This window comes from Trachypithecus francoisi, unplaced genomic scaffold (assembly GCF_009764315.1).
Source record: "Trachypithecus francoisi isolate TF-2019V2 unplaced genomic scaffold, Tfra_2.0 Lachesis_group3, whole genome shotgun sequence".
NCBI classification, from domain to species: Eukaryota; Metazoa; Chordata; class Mammalia; order Primates; family Cercopithecidae; genus Trachypithecus; species Trachypithecus francoisi.
Window position 1 is genome coordinate 49060387 of NW_022681468.1, and position 27711 is coordinate 49088097.

At 39.7% G+C, this 27711-nt stretch overlaps 1 protein-coding gene across 4 annotated transcripts in view; it reads right to left on the bottom strand.

The window, feature by feature from the left end:
- Nucleotides 1-27711, bottom strand: part of PELI2 (pellino E3 ubiquitin protein ligase family member 2) — a 198961-nt gene that overhangs the window by 106096 nt on the left and 65154 nt on the right. For 2 of the 4 annotated variants that reach the window (XM_033187936.1, XM_033187938.1), the window contains exon 2: nucleotides 14306-14435. In XM_033187936.1, the coding sequence (XP_033043827.1) occupies nucleotides 14306-14435 (130 nt within the window). Of the gene's footprint in view, nucleotides 1-14305; nucleotides 14436-15332; nucleotides 15424-16584; nucleotides 16590-27711 lie in introns of those variants that run through there. The other 2 variants (XM_033187939.1, XM_033187937.1) reach the window with 2 other exon arrangements.

Sequence of the window (27711 nt, forward strand, 5' to 3'; positions counted from 1 at the left end):
AAATTGGTGCTAAAAACTTTATTCCATTTTTCAAAAACAACAGTACCTTCTCGTTAATCAAAAATAAGCCAAGTTCGGTGGCTCACGCTTGTAATCCCAGCACTTTGGGAGGCTGAAGCAGGTGGATCACTTGAGGTCAGGAGTTCGAGACCAGCCTGGCCAACATGGCAAAACCCGGTCTCAGCTGAAAATACAAAAAGTAGCTGGGCGTGGTGGCGCATGCCTGTAATTCCAGCTACTTGAGAGGCTGAAGGAGGAGAATCGCTTGACCCTGGGAGACAGAGTTGCAGTAAGCCGAGATCATACCACTGCATTTCAGCCTGGGTAACAAAGCAAGGCTCTGTCTCAAAAATAAAAATAAAATATTTTCTTTCAAAAAAACAAAAACAAAGGTAGTTAACTAGAGCAAAACTTATTAAAAACAATTTTGTATTACAGCTCAAGTAGAAAGTTCTCAAAATCATAGTTTAGATTGCCAGATTCTGAGGTTGCTAGTGGCACAGCAACTTCACTAGAGGAATTTACACTGCCTCTGTCTAATCTCACAGACTCAGAAAGTGGGCAAGGAATGGAAGGAGTCCCTCATGGGTACCAGCAACACCCTTCGGGCAAATACCCTTCTAGCAGCTGGTTGCAGACAACCTGATCTGAACTTGCTGCCCTTCTTCTTTATGAGGTGCCCAGGCAGGCAACCCTTCCACAACAGTTAGAGCCTTTGTGGCCTGGACTCCTCCCGCCATCACTGTGTGGTTCATTTTTGCTGCCAGCCAGCCACACTGCATTTTCCCACCTGAGGATTCCACTTGAGTGTCAGGTAAAGATGAACTTTCACAAATGAGAAGAAAATATTTCAACCAATTTAACTGTCTGTCACACTAAAAACAGGTATTTAATTAGAAAAGCTTTCATCTGTTTCTGGTCAACAGTTACTAAACTGCTTTGCACTTCATGAAATTACCTAAAAAGCAACAGATTCTAAGAGTCCTAGCCAGGTGTTGCTCACTCATTCCAGCAGTTATGTGACCTTTTTTCTCTGGTTACCTGCCTATAAGAGTAGGTCCTGCTGTCCAGGACCTCACAATCTGCTGGGAACAGAGATTCGCCAGAACCAAGTCCAATGCAAGGCAGGAAAGGGCACATTAGAGAACACCACAGATTTCACAGAAGGGGTGGCATCGGGGACTGTCACTCACCTTTCAGAATAAAGTTTAAAGGGTGTTAGTTTTTAGTGTGCAATTAAGGGATTAAATATTAAAGATTCGTTTATATTTTAAATACTGAAATCCAGCTTCATGGACAATAAGAATGAGCATCTATGCACTTAAAACGAGGAATGAGTCCAAAGTCTTCTCAATTTACTAATTATGTTTATGTTGGTGGTTCGGTACATAATGTAGACATAGAAAAGGACTTTCAAAATATCGTATGATTCCATCATGTCTTTACAACTTCCTCGCAAGGTAACTAAAAGGTCATTCACTAATTCCCCTGCTCTGGCCAGGAGGTGTATGTTCTGTTCATTCTGTCTAATCTTCACCAACAACTCTGAAAAGCTATTTCACTCAGAGCGCTTGTCCTGGTCACATGGGTCGCAAAGAGAAGAGCCAAAATTCCAATGAGATTCTTTCTGTCTCCCACATCAGGCTGCCTCTGTATCTCACAAATGGAAAAACTGAGGGAAATTTGTGTGCAGGCCCCCAGCTTTAACAAAGATGTATGTTCCCTGCAAAAGAAAAGCAATACACCATAAAATCCAAAGTTTACCATAAAATTAGAGTTCATCCTCCAAATATTCAAGGCTGTAAAATCATTACTGTTTTAACAGACTAACCAATTTTCTAAGTGAGGATACATTTTCACTCATGCAACAAATAACTAGAGTTCAAATTGCTGCAAGTTATAAATGTGACCACTGGTAGCTTTTATTGACTTCCATATTTTTTGACTTTACATCCTAAAGTAAGATAGCTGACTTTTTAAAGTACCTTTAATAATTTACAAAAACTTAACAGGTCTTAGTGTTATCAAAATGTTAAAGCATACTGGCTAACAGAATGAATATTCACACAATGGAGTATTACATAGCAATGAACAATTATGATATCCAACAAAGGTTACTTCACTCACAAATATAATGATATATGAAAGTAGTCAGCAACAAAAAGTCTATACTATAGATCCCATTGTATAAAGTACCAAAACTAATCTGCGGTGTTTGGTCAGGATAGGGATTATCTGTTACTGCTTAGGGGTGGGGGAGTAACTGAGAGCAAGGGGGTCTTTGAGGGTATTGATAATGTCCTGTTACTTGATTTGGGTACTGTAGAAGTAGGTGTGTTCACTTTAAGAAAATTCATCAAACTCTACACGTATGATTTGTGTAAAGAAAATCTTCTTAAAAATGCTGGGTAAGATCTATTTATCAGAATTCTCATTCTCCTGCATTTTAAGGGAACCGAATTTAACATTCATTCTACCTAACCTTTAATACTTATCAATACTATTTTAGAAATTTTTAGAAATGATATTCTTAGATTTGTGACACTAGAGTAAATAAAATAATTTAATGTTGGGAAAAATTGCTAATGAACTGGTATGTCATGTTCACGATTTCAATCAAGTACCACAGAATGACTTGAAGAGATTTTTTAAAAATCTAACTATTCATATGAAACTTCAATTTAGAGGTCCAACTCTAATTTGAAAAAAATGCACAACTCCTTTGTTCAAAATGCAGGAAATGAAACTAATGTTAGCAGACTCGAGAATGCAAAACTGATTTAGGTCAGATGCATTTTCATGTAAGAATGCCTTATCAAAATGTTGTAATTGGTAAGTACATTCTCCTGTGAGGAAAGGCACTGGCTTTCAAAGTTAGTATATTCAACTAATTTAGAAACTGTTCATTGTTAAACCTTCATTGCTGTGATTTAAAAACAACAACAAAAAAGGATACATTTAAATTGTAAAGTTTATAGAGGAAATCTATATTCAAATTATGATGATGCAGTTTTAATTTTTAATCTATCAATGCATTTTAGCTAAGTTTTTATATAATTAAACTACCAATAATTAAGTACAAATGTTAGGTTTCATCATATCCTACACCTATGTATAACTTCTTATAACAGGTCATTAATACTTCCCAGAGAAACCAGCACTAATATTAGCTAACATTAATCAACTGCTACCATGTAGTAGGCATACAATGTGATCCAGGTGTTTCCCATCCTGAGTCACTAGCTGGAGGCAGACCGTATTACTACCAGCAGGGATTTAAGGATTATATATTCCCAACCTGTGAACTCAGGCAGACAGCCATGAAACTTGCTTTAGCCACTGCAACGGAAGCACGTCACTTCCAGGAAGAAGCTTGAAGAGCTATGTTCTCTCTCTTACCTCGTCCTACATCATCTCTGAAGTATACATCAAGATGGAACCTCCATTAGCAAAGGTTCCTGAATTTTCACAAGGAACACAGCCCCCAAGTTAACCCACGATGGACAAAACCTGAGGAGTAAATATGCTTTGTTGCTGTCAACCCACTGAGATTTGAGAGTTGTTACTGTACAATAACCTGGCCTCAATTGACTGATATAAATCCCCATTTTATTTTATTTTTATCTTATTTTCTTTGAGACAGAGTTTCACTCTGTTGCCCAGGCTGGAGTGCAGTGGCACGATCTCGACTCACTGCATCCTTCACCACCCGGGATCAAGCTGTCTCCTGTCTGAGCCTCCCCAGTAGCTGGGACTACAGGCACAGGCCACCACGCCTGGCTAATTTTTATATTTTTAGTAGAGACAGAGTTCCACCATATTGGTTGGGCTGGTCTCGAACTCCTGACCTCAGGTGATCCACCTGCCTCAGCCTTCTAAAGTGCTGGGATTACAGGCATGAGCCACCCACCGTGCCTGGCCTAAATATCTATTTTATAAAGTGAAAGGTGAGCCACGAAGGGGCATTTTTTACCTAAGAGCCTATAGATATTAAACAGGGGAACTAAACATTCAAAAAATCTACATTTGAAAGCCCACACTTTCACTCAGTTCTGCTTTTCATAATTTAAACAATATATAATCAACTATTACATCTTAAAACTCAAAAACAAATGCTATGCCTGAAATCAGAAGGAAAAAAGACCGGAGATACACACAAGTTTTTATGCAAAGCTGCTTATCATGATGTTATTTATAATATAAAAATTTAGAAACAACAATAGAAGGGTTAAATTTTAATGTTAATACACTGAATACATTAACATAATGAAATACTATTCAGTGGCTAAAAACCAAGTTTTCAATGGTCATTTAATGATACAGGGAAATGTCATAACATAAGAGATGGAAAAAAGGATAGAAAGCAATATTCATAGTATAATCCCAAGATTCCAGAACTAAGCTGAACAAAATTTACCAAACATACCTGATACATAAACCAATCTATGCATGTGCCTGTGGGTTTGCAGAATACCAATCCATTAGTTATTGACCCATTAGAACCAATGGCTGTCCCAAAGCAGGTCACACTATTTGGTTACTCATTCAACAAAGTGTGCTTGGCAATGGGAGTACAGAAATGAAAGACAGTATCTGCCTTCAAGGAGCCTGCCGTCCAGGAAGACATGAGAAGTCAGCCAACTTCAATGCAGCATCAGAGCACTTGTGGGGATTTACAAGAGGTACTCCAGGAGTTCACAAAACCACTTCTCACTGAGACTGGGAGTGAGGGGAGATGTCCAAGGAGGAAATGGCAGCTGGGCCAACTTTTCAGAATTCTGATATTAAGGGCTAGTACACCAGGCTGAAGAACATCCTAGGCAATGACAACGCCCCCTGCAAAGGTCCAGAGGCAAGAGAAAATGTGGCCACTTGAGAAGCACAGAGGAGAAGGGCATGGCGGTCCTGCAAGGGCTCACCTGGCAGCAGAATGAGCACAGCATGAACCAGAAGGGAGCTGCCTATCTGAGAGCTCCCAAACCTAGGCTACCCTCCATCACCTTTAACTTCAGTAAAACAAAACCAAAGCTTCCTGAAGCCACTCATTCATGCTTCCCTGGAACATGGGTATGATCAATAAAGAGCTTATAAATAGGTATCTCTGTGAATCAGTCAGCAGTGGGAGGACTTCAAAGAGGCTAAAGTACTTTTTCAGAAAAGTTAAGGCCAATCATGCACTTTAATGTGAAAAGCAAAAGGTGTAACAAAACAGGCCATAACCATTCCAAGTCAGCCAATGGTACCTCAATGACCCTCCCTTGCAGTCTGTGACTTCTTTTCAGCTATACAGAAGTTATCCTGATATATTCTCTACTACAAGTGGTCATAACTACCCCTACAACCAAACTACTTAAAAGTCAAGCCTCCATCATTTTCGCTTTTGTAGAAAAGGCTCTTTCTACAGAGACCTGATTTTAGACAGCTTATCCTAACACTGATACTTACGTAAAGTACAAACTTGTACCTTGCAAGTCTACAAAGCAACTTCCATTTTTACTGGCAACTACTATCATATTCACTTATTTTAGGGTTGCAGCATTCTAGTTTGCAAATGAATAAATTTCCCAATTCACACTACAAAAATGTGGAAAAATGAGAAGCAGAACCCAGCTTTGGTCTTATCCTTCAGAATATTTTCTACCTGCCATCGGCAGCAACAGACTAACATTCTTGGGTCCTGGGTAGCGCACCTGGCTTAGTGACTTAGGTCAACATACTGAGCTTCCCCGAACTTTTTAAGTCCTTCATTGTAAAATGAGCAGCAGTTTGAATAAAGTTCCTTCCAACTTTAATGTTCCATGTTTGTTTTTTTAAGTTGCAGTAAGATTCTCTTCCTCCATGAAAAGATGGGTTGCAAGTGCCTGAATCAGGGTCATAATTCAAATAAGTTTGAGTACACGCATAATTATAAATGCAGATACAACTATCCTTCCACACTGACATGTTAAAAGCAACTCTAATAAAATTATGCTCTAAGGACAACACAAATTATTTTTCCAACTAATACATGCATCAGTCAAAATTATAATTACTGTATATCAGTAATGCAGATAATTACACAGATAATTAAGTTACTGAGTGCTAGAGTCAAGCTTTCCTGCTCCAATGCTCTCCATCCAAAAGAATTTTAAAAGAAACAAAAAACCTCATTCCCTGCCTCTCAATTCTTTCATCTCTTCCCCAGCCTTTCATTTCCCCAACCAGGAGATTAAGAGCTGCTCAGTAATGTGAGGTATTTTATATTTAATTTTCCACAAAATAGTATGTATAAGTTTTCCCTTGCAGTTATAACAAATTATCACAAAACTTAGCACTTAAAAACAACACTAATTTCTTATCTCACAGATCTGTTTGCCAGAAGTCCAGTAGGCTTGGCTGATTTCTCTGCCTGAGTCTCACAAGGCCAAAATCAAGGGGCTGACAGGGCAGCATCTCTTTATGGAGGTTCTAGGGAAGAATCTGTTTTCAGGGACATTCAGGGACCTGGCAGGATTGAGTTCCATGTGATTATAGGACTGAAGCTCTGGTTTCCTTGCTGGCCAGCAGCCAGGGCTGTTCTCAGCTTCTACAAGCCACCTGCACTCCTTGGCTCATAGTACCCTCTCCATCTTCAGATCAAGAAGCAGCAGGTGGAGTTCCTCTCATGCTCCAGATCTCTCTTGCTCCTTCTTCCCTCATACCTCATGAGTCTTCTCCATTCCCCTTTCACTATTAAGGACCCTTGTGATTACAATGGGCCTACCCAGATAATCCAGGATAATCTCCATATTTTAAGTCTCATGACCTTAATTCCACCTGCAAAAGTCCTTTTGCCATGTAAGGTAATATATTCACAGGTTCCAGTGATTAATATATGAGCACCTTGGGAGAATGGGGACAGAAATTATTCTGCCAACCATATAATACATGCAGGAAAAAAGAGACAAATGTCCCTTTTTGCTAGAAAACAATGAATAATTCTACCCAGACCACACAGCAAAGCAGCAATTTATGTTCAATATCAATACATACACACAAAATTAGTTGTTGGTGCCTGAAAAGATGAAACTACATATGCTAGAAAAAAAGATTACAGAAAAACAAAAATGTTAGTGTCAAACTATATTAATTGCTGAAACTAACAAAAATGTGATATAATGAATCAGCTCTTCTACTTTCTTGAAGTATTCGCAGTGGACATTGCAAATCATACCTGAAATTTTAATTTTAAAAATACTATATTTTAAAACCTACTTTAAACACTCATACACAAATCTGTATAAAGAAATGATGATAAGTATGCTGCTTCAGATCTTAAATCAGTGAAAGTAACACTGCCTGGCTTAAATACAGTGGCAAAAAGCTCAAAATTTTACTTAGATGATTTGAAAGAAAATGTATTTAAATAAGACAGCCTAACGTTTGCTTTGTGAGTAACAGAAGTAAAAAACTAAACCAAAAATAAGAAAGGAAAAGAACAGCTCACAAATTGCTATACTTACATTATTTCCAACGACAGAACTACCAAAAGAACTACAGAAAAACATAAAAGTATTGATTAGTCACATTTTACAGAAAAGTACTGATTAATCAAAGTTTATGGAAATGTAATAGAGGATTCATAACAGCCAATTCTTGATCTAAAACTCATTCTATGTAAAACATAAAATAGGATAATCACCTAATCACAGATATATTTATTAAAGTTATTCATGTCAGGAGCGATATTATTTAACGACCAGCCTGTTCATAAAAAATTAGGCATATAAATAAAAAATTTTAAAATATTCCATTTATTCTCTAAATAATATGAATTACACATTTTATGAAACCGTATCCCAGGTGAAGTAAGTTACAACAGCAACCGTTCATCAAATCATGTAAATCATTTCCAAGTCATCTGTTAATTGTTACAAATTACTGGTATGATTTTTTTATTTGATATATCTGTCACAATTTAAGCAATGTATGAGCTGTGACTGATATAAGAGACCAAATTCTTTAAAAATTTTTCCCCATTTAATTAAGGAAAATGGGCAAACCATGTCTTAATATACACAGATTTTTCCACCACATAATACTGCTCATAGTAAATCTTCCATTATCTTCTACTGAACTAATATTAGTTAAATTCTATTTTTTCAGCCCTAATAATATTGAGATTTTATATTCACTATTTCTATCACCATCCAAGCCTTATGAAAATCCCTTATTTATTGGATTGTTCTGCTTAATTTCTGGCTTAATTATATAAAATTTTGCTTGCCTTCAATCTATGGTGCTTTGAAAACAACAATTAGCCAAGTTCTCAAAATCGATAAACTAAAAGGATGTAATTAAAATGTAATTGTATTCCTCAGATTTGTCACCAAATAAGTGTATTTTCTTTTAATTTGCCAGGCAATGTAATAGTTTTTCCCTTGGAATTAACATTTTGTTTCATTTCAAACTTGTTTGTTCCTCTAATACCTTCTTCTCCATCACAGTTTCCTGTATTTGGTTTATATGTTCTATCACTTAGTATTTGTCAAATAAATCTGTCCATTTCAATAATTAAAATTTTTTCTGTTTTCTAAAACCGTGGAAAAAATTCACATTGCTTAGTATATGATGTAATAGAGCCAAACTGCTAAAAAAAATTGTCCAAATGCTGTTTTACCAATGTCCATTAACACAAATATTCCCATCTTTGGTTGCCCATTAAAAGTCCAAACAGCTACCTCAATTCCAAGGTCTCAAATACGTTATTTAATTCTCTATTATTTGATATAAGATAAATATAAAATTGCCAAAACAAAGTTAAGTGGTTTACTTGGCTTATCTTCCTACTGCATCATCCAGAGATAACCAAATATGTGAGACAGCATCAAATTAAAACATCTAAAAGTTTTCCTAGAATTTCAGCTGAGACAACTTTTTCTCTCTAACACTATACTTGCACCATCTGTAAAACATTCATAAGGTTTTCATGTAAATATTTCTCATTGAAACCATTTTTCTTGAGTATGACTAATAAAGTTTAATATATTTCAGATGTTCTTCCTTCCAGCTCCATGAAATCAATAAAAACCATCACACTATCTTTGAAGTCTTGAATATTGCATTTTAAGTAAATTATTAAAACAATTCTATGTGAAATTGTTGGAGCTCTGTCAATAATGACTGAAATTTTACTGCCCTGATTTATAAGTTCTCCAAAATGCATTTCTGCATCTCAGTAGATATATGCTTTGCAACAATTAGGACCATAAACCTAAATGTCCATGCTACATTCACATAAAAACAATTCTTGAAGTCCTAATAAATACTTTATGTCAGAAAATTATTTTAAACTATACAGTACATTATATTGATACTTCATAAATTGTTTTTCCCTTGCCTTGTCAAAACGCTCAGATAAAATGTTTTTGGACGTTATTATTTCAATTTTTGGAAACTGATTTATGTCTATTATTTTTTGTTGAAATAATAAATTGTTTTTTATTCTAGACCTACAAATCATTTGTTTCAGGTTTATATTCCTGCATAGTACTAAAGATATTCTTAGCTGTGTTTTATTACTGTTATTTCTTTTTTTCTTCTCTCAGAGATTCAGAATACTCATGTTTATGACATCTAAGAAAAGAAAATTTACCCAAACTTCATTGCCTCTTTATTTAAAATAAAATACTCAACAAATTAATTCTTGAACTTCTAAGTACGAAACACCACACATGACTAATCCAAGAGTTACAATGCAATAACAATGAAATAAACCAAAGAAAGACCTATTTAAAACTCAGTTATTTAAAAACAGGAGCAATGAGAAAGTCTGAGGCTGATGATAAGCCGATGACTCTCCCAAAGAACGGAGGCCAGAGCTCCATCATGAACGTGCAGGAGATCGACACCACTCACTGCCATGAGACAGAGGCTTGGCAGGCAGACAGTGAGCGCTTTCAAAGTGGACCCCAGCACATCCTACAAAATCAGCTGGGGTGAATGAATTTATGTCGAAAATTATATCGTTATTCGTTTTGCCACTTCTCATGGTTACTGTTGTATTATTCATCAACTGATAAGAAAGTGTTTCAATATTTTATCAACCAGTAGAGCCACAGCAGCCCAAACAGGCTGAAGAGCAGCCTGGTTGTAACAATGACATTAAATGGCCCTCATGTTTCTCTAAACTATCAAAGACCACTAATATTTTCCATTCGGAAATAGGCCAGCTGGAATAAAGTGATTTTCAGTTACTTTTTAAAAGTAAAAATATCCAAAAAAGGACATTTCAATAAAGCATAATCTAAGAAGGGAAAACCATTATGAAGAGTTTTCCATAGTAATGTTGCTAAATTTAAAACATGCAGCTAACAAAATATTTCCGATCAGGCACCAGTATCCACACCGTCACCACCAACACCATCATACTATTTACTGGTTAAGTAAGAGCAAAATAGTTGTCCCCTATCATAAAAAAGTAAATGAACACATAAACTGACTTAAATTCTCAGTCATATCATGTCGCTCCCTCTGCTTCACACCCTTCAATATTTCCCCTTACATAAAAACCCAACTTTTCCAGCCAGACCCACAAGACCCCTGATCTCTGCTCTTTTGGTCAACTCCTCTCTCCTCTCCAGCTCACAGCGCTCGCACCACTTTTTTAGAGGTCCTTCCTTACACCTTGTCTAAACTCTGTGACCCCTTCCTCTTAGCGCTTTCCCCAAAGTGCAGTCAAATGTGTATCCTATGATTCTTTCTCGTTTGCCTACTCACTAGAAATTTAGCTCCACGTGGATGTGTTTGTTTGCAGCAGAATATCCAATACCTGGAGTGATGCCTGGCCACGGAAGGTGCTGAATAAATATTTGTTGAATAAATGGATGGGTGAATAAATTGCTAAAAGCCCAATGCCTATGCAACAGAATGGCCAGAAGTAAAACAGGACTTTTGATTTAACAAAAAACAAACCACACACACACACACACATTACATAATCAGAGAAATACCTCTGAGTATTATTCTAAGTACAAATATATACATGAATAAACATTACACAAACAGAGATTACACAACAGTAGCACACACTTGCCATCCTCATCTGACATGCACGGAAAACTAAGAGGTCCTGTTTCCCAGCTGCCACGACCACCAGCAAAGGGATATCCCTGTTCTGCCTCCAGAATGCGGGCAGAGGGAATGATTGTGGCAGAGGGAAGAAACAACACAGCCAAAAGCCAAAGAACTTAAATCCTAGTAATGAATAACCACACCTACCCTTCTAGGTCCCATGTTCCCAACTCCAATTAAACATGAACTTTCATTACCAATACTGCAGCATCAAAAATGTCAGGGTACACAAACCACTGTCATTTCATGCCAGTGTCTGCCAGGTACCATGACATTTACTGCCATTCTTAAGGGGCATGGGGTGAGCAATAAAGACAAAAAGAAAAAAACAGTCCAGCAGGGTCAGTAAGAGCCCAGAGTCAGACACACAGAAAGAGAGATACCTAAAGAGCCCGGAGAAAGAGAATCTGGAGTGGAATTAAGACATACTTGGAGAGGCCAAGTGGGCCAGTAACTGTGGCAAACAGAGATAGGCTAATGGGCTGGATGTCTTGATAAGAGATAAGGAAGTATATCCAGAAACAGAATGAACTGGAGATAATTCTCATTTCCAAGTGACAACAGGCTGTAAGGGGCACCACATCAGTGGGAAAAGTGGAAAAGAAACTGAAAGAGTTAACGTACTACGAACCATAGATGCTACAGGGTCAGGGAGAAAGAGACTCAGGGGCAGGTACTGAGTCACTGAATATGTTCCACAAACGTAAGACGGAAAAAATAATAAAAGAGTGCATTCATTGAAAATCAGATTCAGTTAAAGCCAGGAAGTGGGAGGGGGGTTATCTGAAGAAAAGGTTAAACAAGTAAAGGGCTGAGTTCCCAACTGGCTGGAGCTCTAAGGTAGAAGGTGCCAACTGAGCAGACCTAGCAGCAGCAGTGGCCGGGCACAGCTGGCAGGGATGACAGTTTGAGACGGAGCAGGAGTAAGCGGCGGAAGAGGTAGATGTGAGGCTCCAAGGTAGAAGGTGCCAACAGAGCAAACCTAGCAGCAGGAGACGCCGGGCACAGCTGGCCAGGATGAGAGTGTGAGAGTCTGAAAGGCAACATGGGGTGGCTGATCTACTCACAATAAATATGTCTGGTCTTAGTTTGCCCATCTGCCTTGGTTATAATTCAGTGACCCAGGGTAGGTAGACCTATCAGATTCTCTCTCTTGAAAATGTAAAACCTTTAAAAGAGATAGAAGCTGGTTGGAGTAAAGTCACTATCTAACACTCTTGAAAAAATATCCACGTGCACTCCTGTTGAGACACTCCAGTTCTACTCTCTCTCAAAACCTGGTTACTCAACTTTTCCCTGATTCTGAGGGCTAGGCTATAATAATTTCTCTAACCTTTGTCTGTTTTATCTTAGCCAGAATAATTGCTATTGTTATAACCAAAGTATATTTTCTAATTCAACAGAGCTCCTGCTTGAAGCCAATTTACTCAGTTTCTAATGAGTAAACTGAGGCCCTGAGAATATATTTTTCCCAGATTATAAAATATAGAGGGTCAAGACCAAAACCCAATCTGCCCTACTTTTAGTACTGCGGGTAATATTTTTAAACACAGACTTAGATGACAATTATCAAAAGATTAATAATCTAAATAACTTGAAGTAAAATCTAGATATAAAAGTAAAACATAAAAGGCTAAAATGGGAGGAGATGGCAGTGGCTGAAGAATAAAGAAGAGATACTTTTCTCTCAATAGCTACAAATTTTCATATTCTATCACAACATGAAGCATGAGTTATCAAAGCAAGATTTCTATACATTTTTTTAAAATGTCAGCCACTGTATTAATCTGAATCCAAGATTTTTAAAAAGAGGAAGGAAAAGAAAGAAATGTCAACAAACAGACAAAATTATAAGGACCACATCTAAATACCAGAACATTTCTGGCACTTATCACATGCTTAAAAACGTCTGTTTTGGTATCCTTCTTCACCACATATTTTTGGAGTACAAAATGTATCTCCTATTTCCTTGACCTCTTAAGATTCTGTTGCTATTTTACCTCTTCCTTTCCTGAGAATCTTCGTAAAGCTGGATTTCTTTTATTTTCCTTATAAAATGTCCTTTCTGCCTACAAATGTTTAATTTATTTCTCTTTTTCTAGCTTTGGCTTATCTACTAAATATTAATCTTTCTTGTTTCCTTGGTGTTTGATATTTTCTTATCTACTCATCCCCTCATTAATACAAGATCATTTCAACTGGCATCTCCTAACAAATTCTTTCAATGGCACTGCTTCAGAAATAGGAGCTTTTTAAAAACAAAAACATTAACAAAGGTGATCTATGTTTACATTGCATATAAATATCACACGTGCTTCCATGAAGCCATTCCTTTTTCTTCCAAAAGTAAGTTTTCAGGAAAAATGGAAATCAAGACTCTCATTTATATGCCAGGTGGCCCAAACTCATGATGAACAGGTACAGCCAATAGTCCCATATGAAATGCTTCATGTAAATATATTTTATAGAAAATAAGATTATATATTAAAGAATTTAATTAAAGAAACACTGTAATAAATCTACTATGTAACATAAATCAACTGGAATAAAAACTCAGATTTTTTCCTTGACTTATAGATCAGAAAACAACCAGTTTTTCTTAAATTAGCATTTTATTCACTTCAAAATTATGAGAAAAATATGTATAGTTGGCCTCTTTTATCACTTGGTCGTGTACACTTTTCATCTTTCTACAAGCCACACAAATTCAATTCCACGTACATACAGATTATATAAAACCACCTACTACACTCAATTAACAGAAGGAAATTAAATCATGAGGTTTATATCCAGCTTTAAAACAAAAACTCTTTAGGATAAATAACATCATGTTTCAACTACATCTATTCCAAAATAATAAACGCTAGCTGCTTTGGTATCCTAAATCAGTGCTTCCTAACAGGACAGATTTTACCTGCTCAGTCCTCCCCAGGAGATAGGCTGCAATGTCTTGAGACATTTATGGTGGTTAACAACTGTGGGAAGCAAGAATGGGTGGGGTGCTACTGGCATTTAGCAGGTCAAGGACAGGGAAGCTGCTAAACACCCTAGAATGCACAGCACAGCCCCTCACAACCAAGCATTCTCCAGCCTCAAATGGTCTGAGAGACTGTCCTACATGAAAACAGGACTAAAGGAAAGAGAGTGACAGACAAGAAGTATCTGTGAGTCACTGTTTGCCAGCACCCTCCCAATTCTTGGCAGACCCACCTACCTTAGATGCCTGGGGCGTGGATATCACATGGACTGTGCTGGGTTTGACACCATTTGCCTTGGGCCGCTTGTAGAGGGCAAATCTGCTTTTCCTCCGTCCTCTATCTCCATTGGGTAAAGCACCATTGTACCTAGAAACAGGGAGGAAAGAGTTCATCTATCTGCAGATTTTTCAAGTTTTAAACATAAAAGTTAGAGGTACTGAATAAGGGAAAAGACAGGAATGGTCATAAAATAATTGCCCACTAAACACTCCACAAAAGGAAACGGTTGCAACACAGACTTCAGCTGTAATGAAATTCAAATCACTTCTAGGAACTTAATTTAAGAGTGATGTACAAGTAATTATAGGTTTCCTATTTTATAAAGTCAGACTCTTCAAATCTTTTTGGAAAGTGGCAGAGTATAAATAAGGAAATGAGTATTCTGCAGAGGCCATATTAGCGCTGGCTCAATTCAACTAGCACCATTCTAATAGACCCCAGAGATACAGTTGAGAATATTTTTAAATGAACTAGTTAGAAAATAGCATACTAATTAAACCTCAACTCTCACTTTCAAACCACGTTAATGTTGTCTGCAGGATCTTTATTTGTAAGACAACCAATTTAGTTACTTGCTTTCTTAAAAGTTCTGAATCCTCCACATTCACTCCCATTTCTGTTTGAACCCTACGCTGACAGATTAGCAAAAAACAGCTTGCAGAAATTAAACATATTTTTGTTAGCAAAAATTAGCTTGCAAAAATATACACACGAGTTTTAGTCCACAAACTGTCAAATAACTTAGAAGTCATCTGGAAAACATATAATGTCCGTAAGCAGGTTTCCTGTATTTAGCTAATATTAGTGAGTAAAAGAAATGCAGGATCACAGTTAGCATTTCAATTTTTAGTTGTATTTTCTAACTCTGTATTAATTGGCCCCTGTATGTTCTTACTGATGGCCCGTATTGCTACATTAACACAACTACTCTCTGCTTCTTTTCAAGAAAAAAACTAAAAGAAGGAACATTTGAAATTTACACACATATGTATGACAGATCTGAGGCTCCCCCAGAATACCAAGGTTAGGAGACAGCAGGTCTGGTGGCTTGTTCCTGTCCCACAGATCCCTGGGCCTTCTCCACTTTCCAGCTACATCCAGAAGGGAGTGGCCAGATGGGGGAAGCAGGAACTTGTGAAGTCCACTGGGGAAGAGAAGTTGGAAGAAAGGGGTTTTGTGTGTTTGTTTCACCAGTCAAGTCATCACTACAGTCTGACAATGGTTTTAAATTATCACTGTAAGTTATTCCCACTGTCTTTTTAATGTTTCCATTTCCAGCACAAAGGAATGTCAGCTATATAAAAATGTCTCATGAATAAAAAGATAATTCATTTCAAGTCTTATTCCTCTAGTTTTTCTCAGGCAAGATCAGAATCGTGTACAATATTTTCTTAAACATATTTGTGATGACTACTATAAAGTATCCATAAGTCAACAACCATTACAAACCCGCCCTGTTTTAATATATTTTCATGTCACTCAAATCAACATGAACATTCTGTATTAAAGGGAGCATATGTGAACCAATTAAAGCCAGGACTATAAACAACTCAAAGGAACATTTTCACTACTGTGGCCTACACACAATTAGTACAAGATCTGGCAAGGCTTGCTATGCCCTTCACTTCTACCCAGCTCTGTGTGTATGGCAGGTGCATTTGACAGCAATGATGTGATTGAGAATGACCCTGTATGGTAGATGCACCTGAATGTGTGTTCAGAGTTCCAAGCTACAGTATCCAAGAGTGGCCAACCCAGAGTCATTCCTTACCTGTGAGGAACATCTGAGTGCCCACCCAGTCCCATGGAACGCAGGCTCTCCAGGATATCAAGGCCCTTTGCTTTGGTTAAGTGAAAGTTGGCAGGTGGCAGTTGTTAGGGGGAGCATGTTAAGTGAAAATGCTAGGTTAACTGCATGCTTTTTATACGCAGTTGTGGTTCTCCTGTTCAACCCACCGCCACTGGACTCTCTCCCCTGTATATAAGCCACCAACAAAACCCCATGTCTCATCTGCTGGCTCTGAGTCTCTTCTTTCAGCCTCTTGAAACTGGTGCCATCCCCACTGGAGTTGGTAGGGGTTTGGTACAACTCTGTGCTGTATCTCTCTTGCCTCAACTATAGACTCCAGGTCAATAGGCCTTAACCTTGTAAGAGTGCAGCAGACGCTTGTTTGGCTATCTGATCACAACTATACTTCCTTCTCTGGAATCTATTCCTTAACTCCAAAAGTTGAACCCCAGCACCACATTTGAATGAACTGGCCACGCCAACATCTTCCCCACCACTCTGGGGCTGACTGGCCAGAGGCTGACATCTGGCCCAACCTGGCCAACAACATTCTAACTTTGGAAAATACAAAATGGGGACAGAGAGAGAGTCACCCATTCTCAGTTGTTGGCTAGAGCTATAAAAAATGTAAACCCAGGAGCTGTGGGGATGTCACAAAGTGTTATATGGCTGAAAAAGCAGACAAAGTGAAGAAGGAAGCAGATGAACAGAGACAAGTAGCAAAAAGCAGTGGAAAGAGGATCCTTAAGGGTTTCTATTGGCCCAGATGTACTGCGGCCCTTCTTGACAAAATTCCTTTAGCTTCAGCTAACTCAATTTGATTTCCACTAGTTACAACCCAAAAGCCACATCTAATATAAAGGGAGGAAAGAAACCAGAAGTGTCAACCTTAACACATGCAGAAACATTTTAATTTAAATTGCCTAAGCATAGAGGCACAGATATTGCAGGTTAAGCAAATAATAAGCCAGCCTACTTACAGACTGCCTACTTACTTAATACATCGAGATGAAAAATCCTATTGGAAATAATTAAAGTAGTAGTGGAAAAACCAGTGTCACCATGAGACAAGTTTCTAATTAGGTTAAGCTACATGGTCATTCATTCGATATTTATGCCAAGTACTAGAGCTACAATGATGAATATCAGCTTCCCTGTCTTCACAGAGCTCTCTGCTCAGAAGGAGAGAAAGGTACAATAACAAATATGATAAATATACATGTAACAAGATACACTTATAGCACAAGGCATATGGGAGGATGCATTAGAGAAGGCTTCATGGTGGAAGCACTGCTTGAACTGTCAAAATCTTTGCCAGGCACGTTGGCTCATGCCTGTAATCCCAGTGCTTTGGGAGGCCAAGGCAGGCAGACAGCTTGAGCCCGGGAGTTCGAGACCAGCCTGGGGAACACGTTGAAACCCCACCTCTACAAATAATATGAAAATTAGCCTGGCATGGTGGCATGCACCTGTAGTCATGGCTACTTGGGCGGCTAAGGTGGGAAGATCACTTGAGCCAGGAAAATGGAGACCGCAACAAGTCAAGACCATGCCACTGCACTCCAGCCTGGGTGACAGAGCAAGACTGTCCAAAAAGAAAAGAGAGAAAAAGAAATCTAAGTAAGAAATCTAAACGGAGAATGAAAGGGTGATATAATGTGCAAGGCAAGGAGGACTCCATAGTTCAGCACTGTGGAGGGTAGGAAGTTCAAGTGGAGAGAGTAGTGGGAAAGGAGGGGAAAAGGTAGGCAGGAGCCCTATTGTAACGTCCTGCTTCTATTAGTCCATTATCACACTGCTATAAAGAACCACCAGTGAAGAAAAGAGGTTTAACTGACTCACGGTTCCACAGGCTTAACAGGACGCTCGACTGGGAAGCCTCAGGAAACTTACAATCACGGCAGAAGCCAAAGGAGAAACAAGCAGCTTCTTCTCATGGCAGCTGGAGAAAGAAAGCTCAAGAAGGGGAAAGTGCCACACAGTTTTAAACCATCAGATCTTGTGAGAACTCATGAACTATCACGAGAACAGCAAGGGGGAAATCCAACCCCCCACCCCGCCATCCAATCACCTCCCATCAAGCCAGCCCCTCCTCTGACACACAGGAATTACAATTCAAGATGAGATTTGGGGGAAGATACAGAGCTAAACCCTATCACTGGTACTCCCTAAGAGTTATGGCTTTTTACCCTAAGGGGAATGGAAAGTCTGGTAAGATTTAAGCAAATGGCGAACATGATTGAAAATATAAAGTAATCACATAGGGTGGCACAGTGCAGGAGGAACTGGAAGAGATTAGAGGCAAGACCAGACCAGATTAGAGGCAAGATGATCAGAGAGCAGCACCACCACAGCCATGGGGAGCTATCTGCAGCGGGTTGAATGGTGGCCTTAAAAAGATACATCCAAGGCTGGGCACAGTGGCTCATGCCTGTAATCCCGGCACTTTGGAAGGTCGAGGCGGGTGGATCACTTGAGGTCAGGAGTTCGAAACCAGCCTGGTCAACATGGTGAAACCCTGTCTCTACTAAAAATACAAAAAATTAGCTGGGCATGATAACACGTGCCTGTAATCCCAGCTATTCAACAGGCTGAGGCAGGAGAATCGCTTGAACCCAGGAGGCAGATGTTGCAGTGGGCTGAGATCGTACCATTGTGCTGCAGCCTGGGCGACAGAGCAAGACTCCGTCTCTAAAAGAAAAAAAAAAAAAGATACATCCATGTCACCTGTGAATATGGCTTTTTGGAAAAAGGGTGTTTGCAGATGTAATTAAGTCCAGAATCTCAAGATGAGATCATACTCGATTACTGATAGGTCCTAAGTCCAATGGCAAGTGATTTTGTAAGAGATACAAAGGGATGGAGAGGAGATGACCATGTGATGAAGGCAGAGACTGGGGCAATGCAACCACAAGCCAAGGAACATTTGGAGCCCCAGAAGCTGGAAGAGGCAAGGAAAGATTCTCCCCTTAAGGGCCTTCAGGGGCAGCAGGGCCCTGATGACACTTTGATTTCAGACTTCTGGCCTCTAGAACTGTAAGAGAATAAACATCTGTTGTTGTTACCAAGTTTGTGGTCATCTGTTACGGCAGCCACAGGAAACTATAAAAGCCTGAACCAAAGCAGAGATGGTGCAGATGAACTGGAGGATTAAGAAAAATTTTAGAGTTGTTTTCAATACAAAGTGAACATCAGAATCACCTGGAAAAAACCTTACAAAAATATGAACACATAAAACCCAAGAGATTCCGGTTCAATAAGCCTGAGATGAGGCTCCAGGTCTGCATTTTTGCAAAGCTCCCAAGTGATGCAGCCACAGGTAAGAACCTTGGTTTTAAAGACAAAATTCACAGTAACTGGTAACTTGTTTGGATGCACAGGGTGAGGGATAACGGGAACATCGTATAGCCTTCTGGCCTGGCCAGAGTGACAGCATTGTTAGAAATAGGAACAGGAATTACAGGGACATCAGGGGAGGCATGGAAGAGGCAACTGAAGTTAGGTCTGGAGCTCCAGAGAAATAACCCTGGGGCCTTCACCATGCAGGGGCAGTTAAAGTCATGAGAATAAATGAGGCTACTCAAGAAAAAGGTGCAGAATAAGGAAGCAAAGAAGGCTGGGACAGAGCCTGGGAAATACAACTATTTAAGGAAACAGCCCCTTCTTTGTCACAGGCAGAAGGACCAGGACCAGGACAAAGTTATATTGCCAAAGACCAAAGAATTTCAACAGTGTTTAATCAGTTAAGAGATCAGTTAAGAGACAGAAAATGCACAACCATGATTTGGAAAAGAATGAGTCATTGGTGATCTCACCCATCTTCAAAACAAAGCAAAAACAAGCAAATGCCTCCAACCCTAAGCTTCACTGTGAGCCTCCACTCTGATTTCCATTTTCTCCTCACAAAGCCAAGAATCTTGAAAAGTACCCACACCCATTATTCTGCTTCCAATACTTGCTGGCTTTTCAGTCCACTATCATTCAATCTTTGCCCCCAGATCCAAAAGTACATTTGATCATTCATCATACACCCAGCACACCAACCAACCTCCCCTCCTTAAAGTCTCCCAGCCACTCTCCTATCAAGGAATCCAGTGTAGTAGACTAAAGAGGGCTTCTTCTCCCACTAAGAGGTGCCGTCTAATTCCCCTCTCCCTAAATACGGGCTGGCTCTAGTGGCTTGCGTACCAGCAACATGCAAAGGAAGTGATGTTCTGAGACTTCCGAAGGCCAGTGTGAAAAGCCGACTACCCTGGGACCACCGTGCTGGGAAGGCCATACATAGGTACTTTGCTTAGAAGTCCCAGCAGAGCCCACCCTTCCAGCCACCCCGCTAAGGCAGCAGACGTGAGTGAAGTCATCATGGACACTCTGGACCAGCTGATGACCACCAGGTAACCTCAGCTGATACCACATGGGGCAGAACCGCCCAAACTGCTGACCCACAGAATTGCGCCTTAAGTAACATGTTTTAAGCCACTGAGTTTGGAGTAGTTGATTACATAGTAATAGATTCCTGGAACAGGAAGCCCCAAACCCTTCCCACAGTCACAGTCATCCTCTCCCTACCAAATTTTTTTTTTTTGGAGACAGAGTCTCCTCCGTCACCCAGGCTGGAGTGCAGTGGCATGATATTGGCTGACTACAACCTCCATCTCCCAAGTTCAAGTGATTCTCATGCCTCAGCCTCCCGAGTAACAGGGACTACAGGTGTGCACCACCATGCCCAGCTATTTTCGGTATTTTTAGTAGAGACAGGGTTTCCCCATATTGACTAAGCTGGTTTCGAACTCCTTACCTCAAGTGATCTGCCTGCCTCAGCCTCCCAAAGTGCTGGGATTCCAGGCGTGAGCCACTGTGCCCAGCTGGTCCCCAATCTATTTTAAGTGGAGAACTGTCACCTCCTCCTGAAAACTATCACCAAATCTTCCCCTGCCCATTCCCACCCCCCATCTGGCCCATCCGGAATGTGAGTTCTAAAAAAGTGAGGTCTTCTGTATATCTGGCACCTGGCACAGTGTACCAGAGACACATGGTGGGCACTGAAAACCTACAAGTTGGCTGGCTGATGAGAGGACCATTATCTTAGTATGTTTGGTGCTGCTATAACAGAGTATCTGAGACTCGGTAATTTATAAAGAACAGAGATTTCTTTTCTTACAGTTCTAAAGACTGGGAAGTCCAGGGTCAGAGGGCCTGCATCAGGAGAGGCCTGCTTGGCCTCCCCAGATGTTCCATTCCATGGTGGAAGGGCAAGAGGGCATGTGTATGAGAGAATGCAAGCAACTGAACTCATCCTTTTATCAGGAACCCACTCCTGAGATAACAGCATTAATCCATTTATAAGGCGGGGCCCTCATGCCCTCATCACCTCTTACAGGCCCTGCCTCTCAACACTGCTGCATTGGGGATTAAGTCTCCAACACATGAACTTTGGGGGGCACACTCAAACCACAGCACCCATCTTTTGTATAATAGAATAGAGTCCAGACATAAAGACGAAATTCTGCTTACAAAGGCAAAAAGTTACTGCCCCATGAAAGAAGGTCAGAATGTTCCCTGGGCTGGCATGCTTTTCAGCCAGTAAGTTTGCAGAAATAAAATGTCTGAGTGCTGCTGCCACACCTGTTTCAGCTGCTGCAACAGGGGTATTTCAATTCGAACCCACAATAGCCTTTCAGGCTTAACTTTCTTTTTTATTCTGGAGATTTAAAAACATTTATTTAATAAATGTGTGATGAAAATTTAACTCTTCATATATGCAAACAGTTGGTCTTTATAGTAAGGGTATTTGGGAGCTGCAAAGAAAAGTTAAAATTCTGTGTAAGAAACTTTACCAAGTAATAAAGGGTTTTTCTGTTTTATAATTTAGAGTTCACATATTAATGGGAATTAATAACGTTTGCTGTATACTTACTATGTGCCAAGAAACCCTGTGAAGGAGACATTATTACTCCTAGTGGACAGATAAAAGACTCAGAATGGCTGATCACACACAAACTTACACAGTTAGGAAAGGTCAGGCAGAACCTAAAGCTACATCAGTTCTGTCTGACTCCAAGTTGCATACTCTTTCCAGTAGACAACACTGACAGTTTTTAAATTCAAGACATTTTTTGGCATACAGTGCAAAGCTGGAGTCTTAAAAAGATGTCTGCCACCTACAAATGTATTTGTCAATAAGAATTTTCTATGGGAAACCAGAGCAAGAAGGGGGGTTCCAGGTGCTCCCAGTCACATTTTTTTTTTTTATTATACTTTAAGTTCTAGGGTACATGTGCATGACGTTTATATCATGTATAACTCCCAATGCAATCCCTCCTCCTCCCCCCTCCCCATGATAGGCCCCAGTGTGTGATGTTCCCCTCCCGAGTCCAAGTGATCTCATTGTTCAGTTCCCACCTATGAGTGAGAACATGCGTGTTTGGTTTCTCTTCTTGTGATAGTTTGCTAAGAATGATGGTTTCCAGCTGCATCCATGTCCCTACAAAGGACGCAAACTCATCCTTTTTGATGGCTGCATAGTATTCCATGGTGTATATGTGCCACATTTTCTTAATCCAGTCTGTCACAGATGGACATTTGGGTTGATTCCAAGTCTTTGCTATTGTGAACAGTGCCGCAATAAACATACGTGTGCATGTGTCTTTGTAGTAGAGTAATTTATAATCCTTTGGGTATATACCCAGTAGTGGGATGGCTGGGTCATATGGTACATCTAGTTCTAGATCCTTGAGGAATCGCCATACTGTTTTCCATAATGGTTGAACTAGTTTACAATCCCACCAACAGTGTAAAAGTGTTCCTATTTCTCCACATCCTCTCCAACACCTGTTGTTTCCTGACTTCTTAATGATTGCCATTCTAACTGGTGTGAGATGGTATCTCATTGTGGTTTTGATTTGCATTTCTCTGATGCGAGTGATGATGAGCATTTTTTCATGTGTCTGTTGGCTGTATGGATGTCTTCTTTTGAGAAATGTCTGTTCATATCCTTTCCCCACTTTTTGATGGGGTTGTTTGTTTTTTTCTTGTATATTTGTTTGAGTTCTTTGTAGATTCTGGATATTAGCCCTTTGTCAGATGAGTAGGTTGCAAAAATTTTTTCCCATTCTGTAGGTTGCCTGTTCACTCTGATGGTAGTTTCTTTAGCTGTGCAAAGCTCTTTAGTTTAATTAGATCCATGTGTCAATTTTTGCTTTTGCTGCCATTGCTTTTGGTGTTTTAGACATGAAGTCCTTGCCCATGCCTATGTCCTGAATGGTACTACCTAGATTTTCTTCTAGGGTTTTTATGGTATTAGGTCTAACATTTAAGTCTCTAATCCATCTTGAATTAATCTTCGTATAAGGGGTAAGGAAAGGATCCAGTTTCAGCTTTCTACTTATGGCTAGCCAATTTTCCCAGCACCATTTATTAAATAGGGAATCCTTTCCCCATTTCTTGTTTCTCTCAGGTTTGTCAAAGATCAGATGGCTGTAGATGTGTGGTGTTATTTCTGAGGACTCTGTTCTGTTCCATGGTCTATATCTCTGTTGTGGTACCAGTACCATGCTGTTTTGGTTACTGTAGCCTTGTAGTATAGTTTGAAGTCAGGTAGCGTGACGCCTCCAGCTTTGTCCTTTTGACTTAGGATTGTCTTGGCAATGCGGGCTCTTTTTTGGTTCCATATGAACTTTAAAGCCGTTTTTTCCAATTCTGTGAAGAAAGTCATTGGTAGCTTGATGGGGATGGCATTGAATCTATAAATCACCTTGGGCAGTATGGCCATTTTCACGATATTGATTCTTCCTATCCATGAGCATGGTATGTTCTTCCATTTGTTTGTGTCCTCTTTGATTTCACTGAGCAGTGGTTTGTAGTTCTCCTTGAAGAGGTCCTTTACATCCCTTGTAAGCTGGATTCCTAGGTATTTTATTCTCTTTGAAGCAATTGTGAATGGAAGTTCATTCCTGATTTGGCTCTCTGCTTGTCTGTTACTGGTGTATAAGAATGCTTGTGATTTTTGCACATTAATTTTGTATCCTGAGACTTTGCTGAAGTTGCTTATCAGCTTAAGGAGATTTTGGGCTGAGACGATGGGGTTTTCTAAATATACAATCATGTCATCTGCAAACAGGGACAATTTGACTTCTTCTTTTCCTAACTGGATACCCTTGATTTCTTTCTCTTGCCTGATTGCCCTAGCCAGAACTTCCAACACTATGTTGAATAGGAGTGGTGAGAGAGGGCATCCCTGTCTTGTGCCAGTTTTCAAAGGGAATTTTTCCAGTTTTTGCCCATTCAGTATGATATTAGCTGTGGGTTTGTCATAAATAGCTCTTATTATTTTGAGGTACGTTCCATCAATACCAAATTTATTGAGCGTTTTTAGCATAAAGGGCTGTTGAATTTTGTCAAAAGCCTTTTCTGCATCTATTGAGATAATCATGTGGTTCTTGTCTTTGGTTCTGTTTATATGCTGGATTACGTTTATTGATTTGCGAATGTTGAACCAGCCTTGCATCCCAGGGATGAAGCCCACTTGATCATGGTGGATAAGCTTTTTGATGTGCTGCTGAATCCGGTTTGCCAGTATTTTATTGAGGATTTTTGCATCGATGTTCATCAGGGATATTGGTCTAAAATCTCTTTTTTTGTTGTGTCTCTGCCAGGCTTTGGTATCAGGATGATGTTGGCCTCATAAAAAGAGTTAGGGAGGATTCCCTCTTTTTCTATTGATTGGAAATAGTTTCAGAAGGAATGGTACCAGCTCCTCCTTGTACCTCTGGTAGAATTCAGCTGTGAATCCATCTGGTCCTGGACTTTTTTGGTGGGTAGGCTATTAATTGTTGCCTCAATTCCAGAGCCTGCTATTGGTCTATTCAGGGATTCAACTTCTTCCTGGTTTAGTCTTGGGAGAGTGTAAGTGTCCAGGAAATTATCCATTTCTTCTAGATTTTCTAGTTGATTTGCGTAGAGGCATTTATAGTATTCTCTGATGGTTGTTTGTATTTCTGTGGGGTCGGTGGTGATATCCCCTTTATCATTTTTTATTGCGTCTATTTGATTCCTCTCTCTTTTCTTCTTTATTAGTCTAGCTAGCGGTCTGTCAATTTTGTGATCTTTTCAAAAAACCAACTCCTGGATTCATTGATTTTTGGAGGGTTTTTTGTGTCTCTATCTCCTTCAGTTCTGCTCTGATCTTAGTTATTTCTTGCCTTCTGCTAGCTTTTGAATGTGTTTGCTCTTGCCTCTCTAGTTCTTTTAATTGTGATGTTAGAGTGTCAATTTTAGATCTCTCTGCTTTCTCTTGTGGGCATTTAGTGCTATAAATTTCCCTCTACACACTGCTTTAAATGTGTCCCAGAGATTCTGGTATGTTGTATCTTTGTTCTCATTGGTTTCAAAGAACATCTTTATTTCTGCTTTCATTTCGTTATGTACCCAGTAGTCATTCAGGAGCAGGTTGTTCAGTTTCCATGTAGTTGAGCGGTTTTGATTGAGTTTCTTAGTCCTGAGTTCTAGTTTGATTGCACTGTGGTCTGAGAGACAGTTTGTTATAATTTCTGTTCTTGTACATTTGCTGAGGAGTGCTTTACTTCCAATTATGTGGTCAATTTTGGAATAAGTGCGATGTGGTGCTGAGAAGAATGTATATTCTGTTGATTTGGGGTGGAGAGTTCTATAGATGTCTATTAGGTCCGCTTGGTGCAGAGATGAGTTCAATTCCTGGATCCTTGTTAACTTTCTGTCTCGTTGATCTGTCTAATGTTGACAGTGGAGTGTTGAAGTCTCCCATTATTATTGTATGGGAGTCTAAGTCTCTTTGTAGGTCTCTAAGGACTTGCTTTATGAATCTGGGTGCTCCTGTATGGGGTGCATATATTTAGGAGAGTTAGCTCTTCCTGTTGAATTGATCCCTTTACCATTATGTAATGGCCTTCTTTGTCTCTTTTGATCTTTGATGGTTTAAAGTCTGTTTTATCAGAGACTAGGATTGCAACCCCTGCTTTTTTTGTTCTCCATTTGCTTGGTAGATCTTCCTCCATCCTTTATTTTGAGCCTATGTATGTCTCTGCATGTGAGATGGGTCTCCTGAATACAGCAGACTGATGGGTCTTGACTCTTTATCCAGTTTGCCAGTCTGTGTCTTTTAATTGGAGCATTTAGTCCATTGACATTTAAGGTTAATATTGTTATGTGTGAACTTGATCCTGTCATTATGATATTACTGGTTATTTTGCTCGTTAGTTGATGCAGTTTTCTTCTAGCCTCGATGGTCTTTACATTTTGGCATGTTTTTGCAATGGCTGGTACCGGTTGTTCCTTTCCATGTTTAGGGCTTCCTTCAGGTCTCTTGTAAGGCAGCCTGGTGGTGACAAAATCTCTAAGCATTTGCTTATCTGTAAAGGATTTTATTTCTCCTTCACTGATGAAGCTTAGTTTGGCTGGATATGAAATTCTGGGTTGAAAATTCTTTTCTTTAACAACGTTGAATATTGGCCCCCACTCTCTTCTGGCTTGTAGAGTTTCTGCCGAGAGGTCTGCTGTTATTCTGATGGGCTTCCCTTTGTGGTAACCCGACCTTTCTCTCTGGCTGCCCTTAAGATTTTTTCCTTCATTTCAACTTTGGTGAATCTGGCAATTATGTGTCTTGGAGTTGCTCTTCTGGAGGAGTATCTTTGTGGCGTTCTCTGTATTTCCTGAATTTGAATGTTGGCCTGCCCTACTAGGTTGGGGAAGTTCTCCTGGATGATATCCTGAAGAGTGTTTTCCAACTTGGTTCCATTTTCCCCCTCACTTCAGGCACCCCAATCAGACGTAGATTTGTCTTTTTACATAATCCCATACTTCTTGCAGGCTTTGTTCATTTCTTTTTCTTCTTTTTTCTTTTGGTTTCTCTTCTCACTTCATTTCATTCATTTGATCCTCAATCGCTGATACTCTTTCTTCCAGTTGATCGAGTCGGTTACTGAAGCTTGTGCATTTGTCACGTATTTCTCGTGTCATGGTTTTCATCTCTGTCATTTCGTTTATGATCTTCTCTGCATTAATTAGTCTAGCTGTCAATTCTTCCACTTTTTTCAAGATTTTTAGTTTCTTTGCGCTGGGTACGTAATTCCTCCTTTAGCTCTGAGAAGTTTGATGGACTGAAGCCTTCTTCTCTCATCTCGTCAAAGTCATTCTCTGACCAGCTTTGATCCGTTGCTGGCGATGGGCTGCGCTCCTTTGCAGGGGGAGATGCGCTCTTATTTTTTGAATTTCCAGCTTTTCTGCCCTGCTTCCTCCCATCTTTGTGGTTTTATCTGTCTCTGACTTTGATGATGGTGACGTACTGATGGGGTTTTGGTATAGGTGTCCTTCCTGTTTGATAGTTTTCCGTCTGACAGTCAGAAGGACTGTCTGTTGGTCTGTTGGAGATTGCTTGAGGTCCACTCCAGACCCTGTTTGCCTGGGTATCAGCAGCAGAGGTTGCCGAAGATAGAATATTGCTGAACAGCGAGTGTACCTGTCTGATTCTTTCTTGGAAGTTCCTCTCAGGGGTGACGCCACCCTGTGAGGTGTGGGGTGTCAGACTGCCCCTAGTGGGGG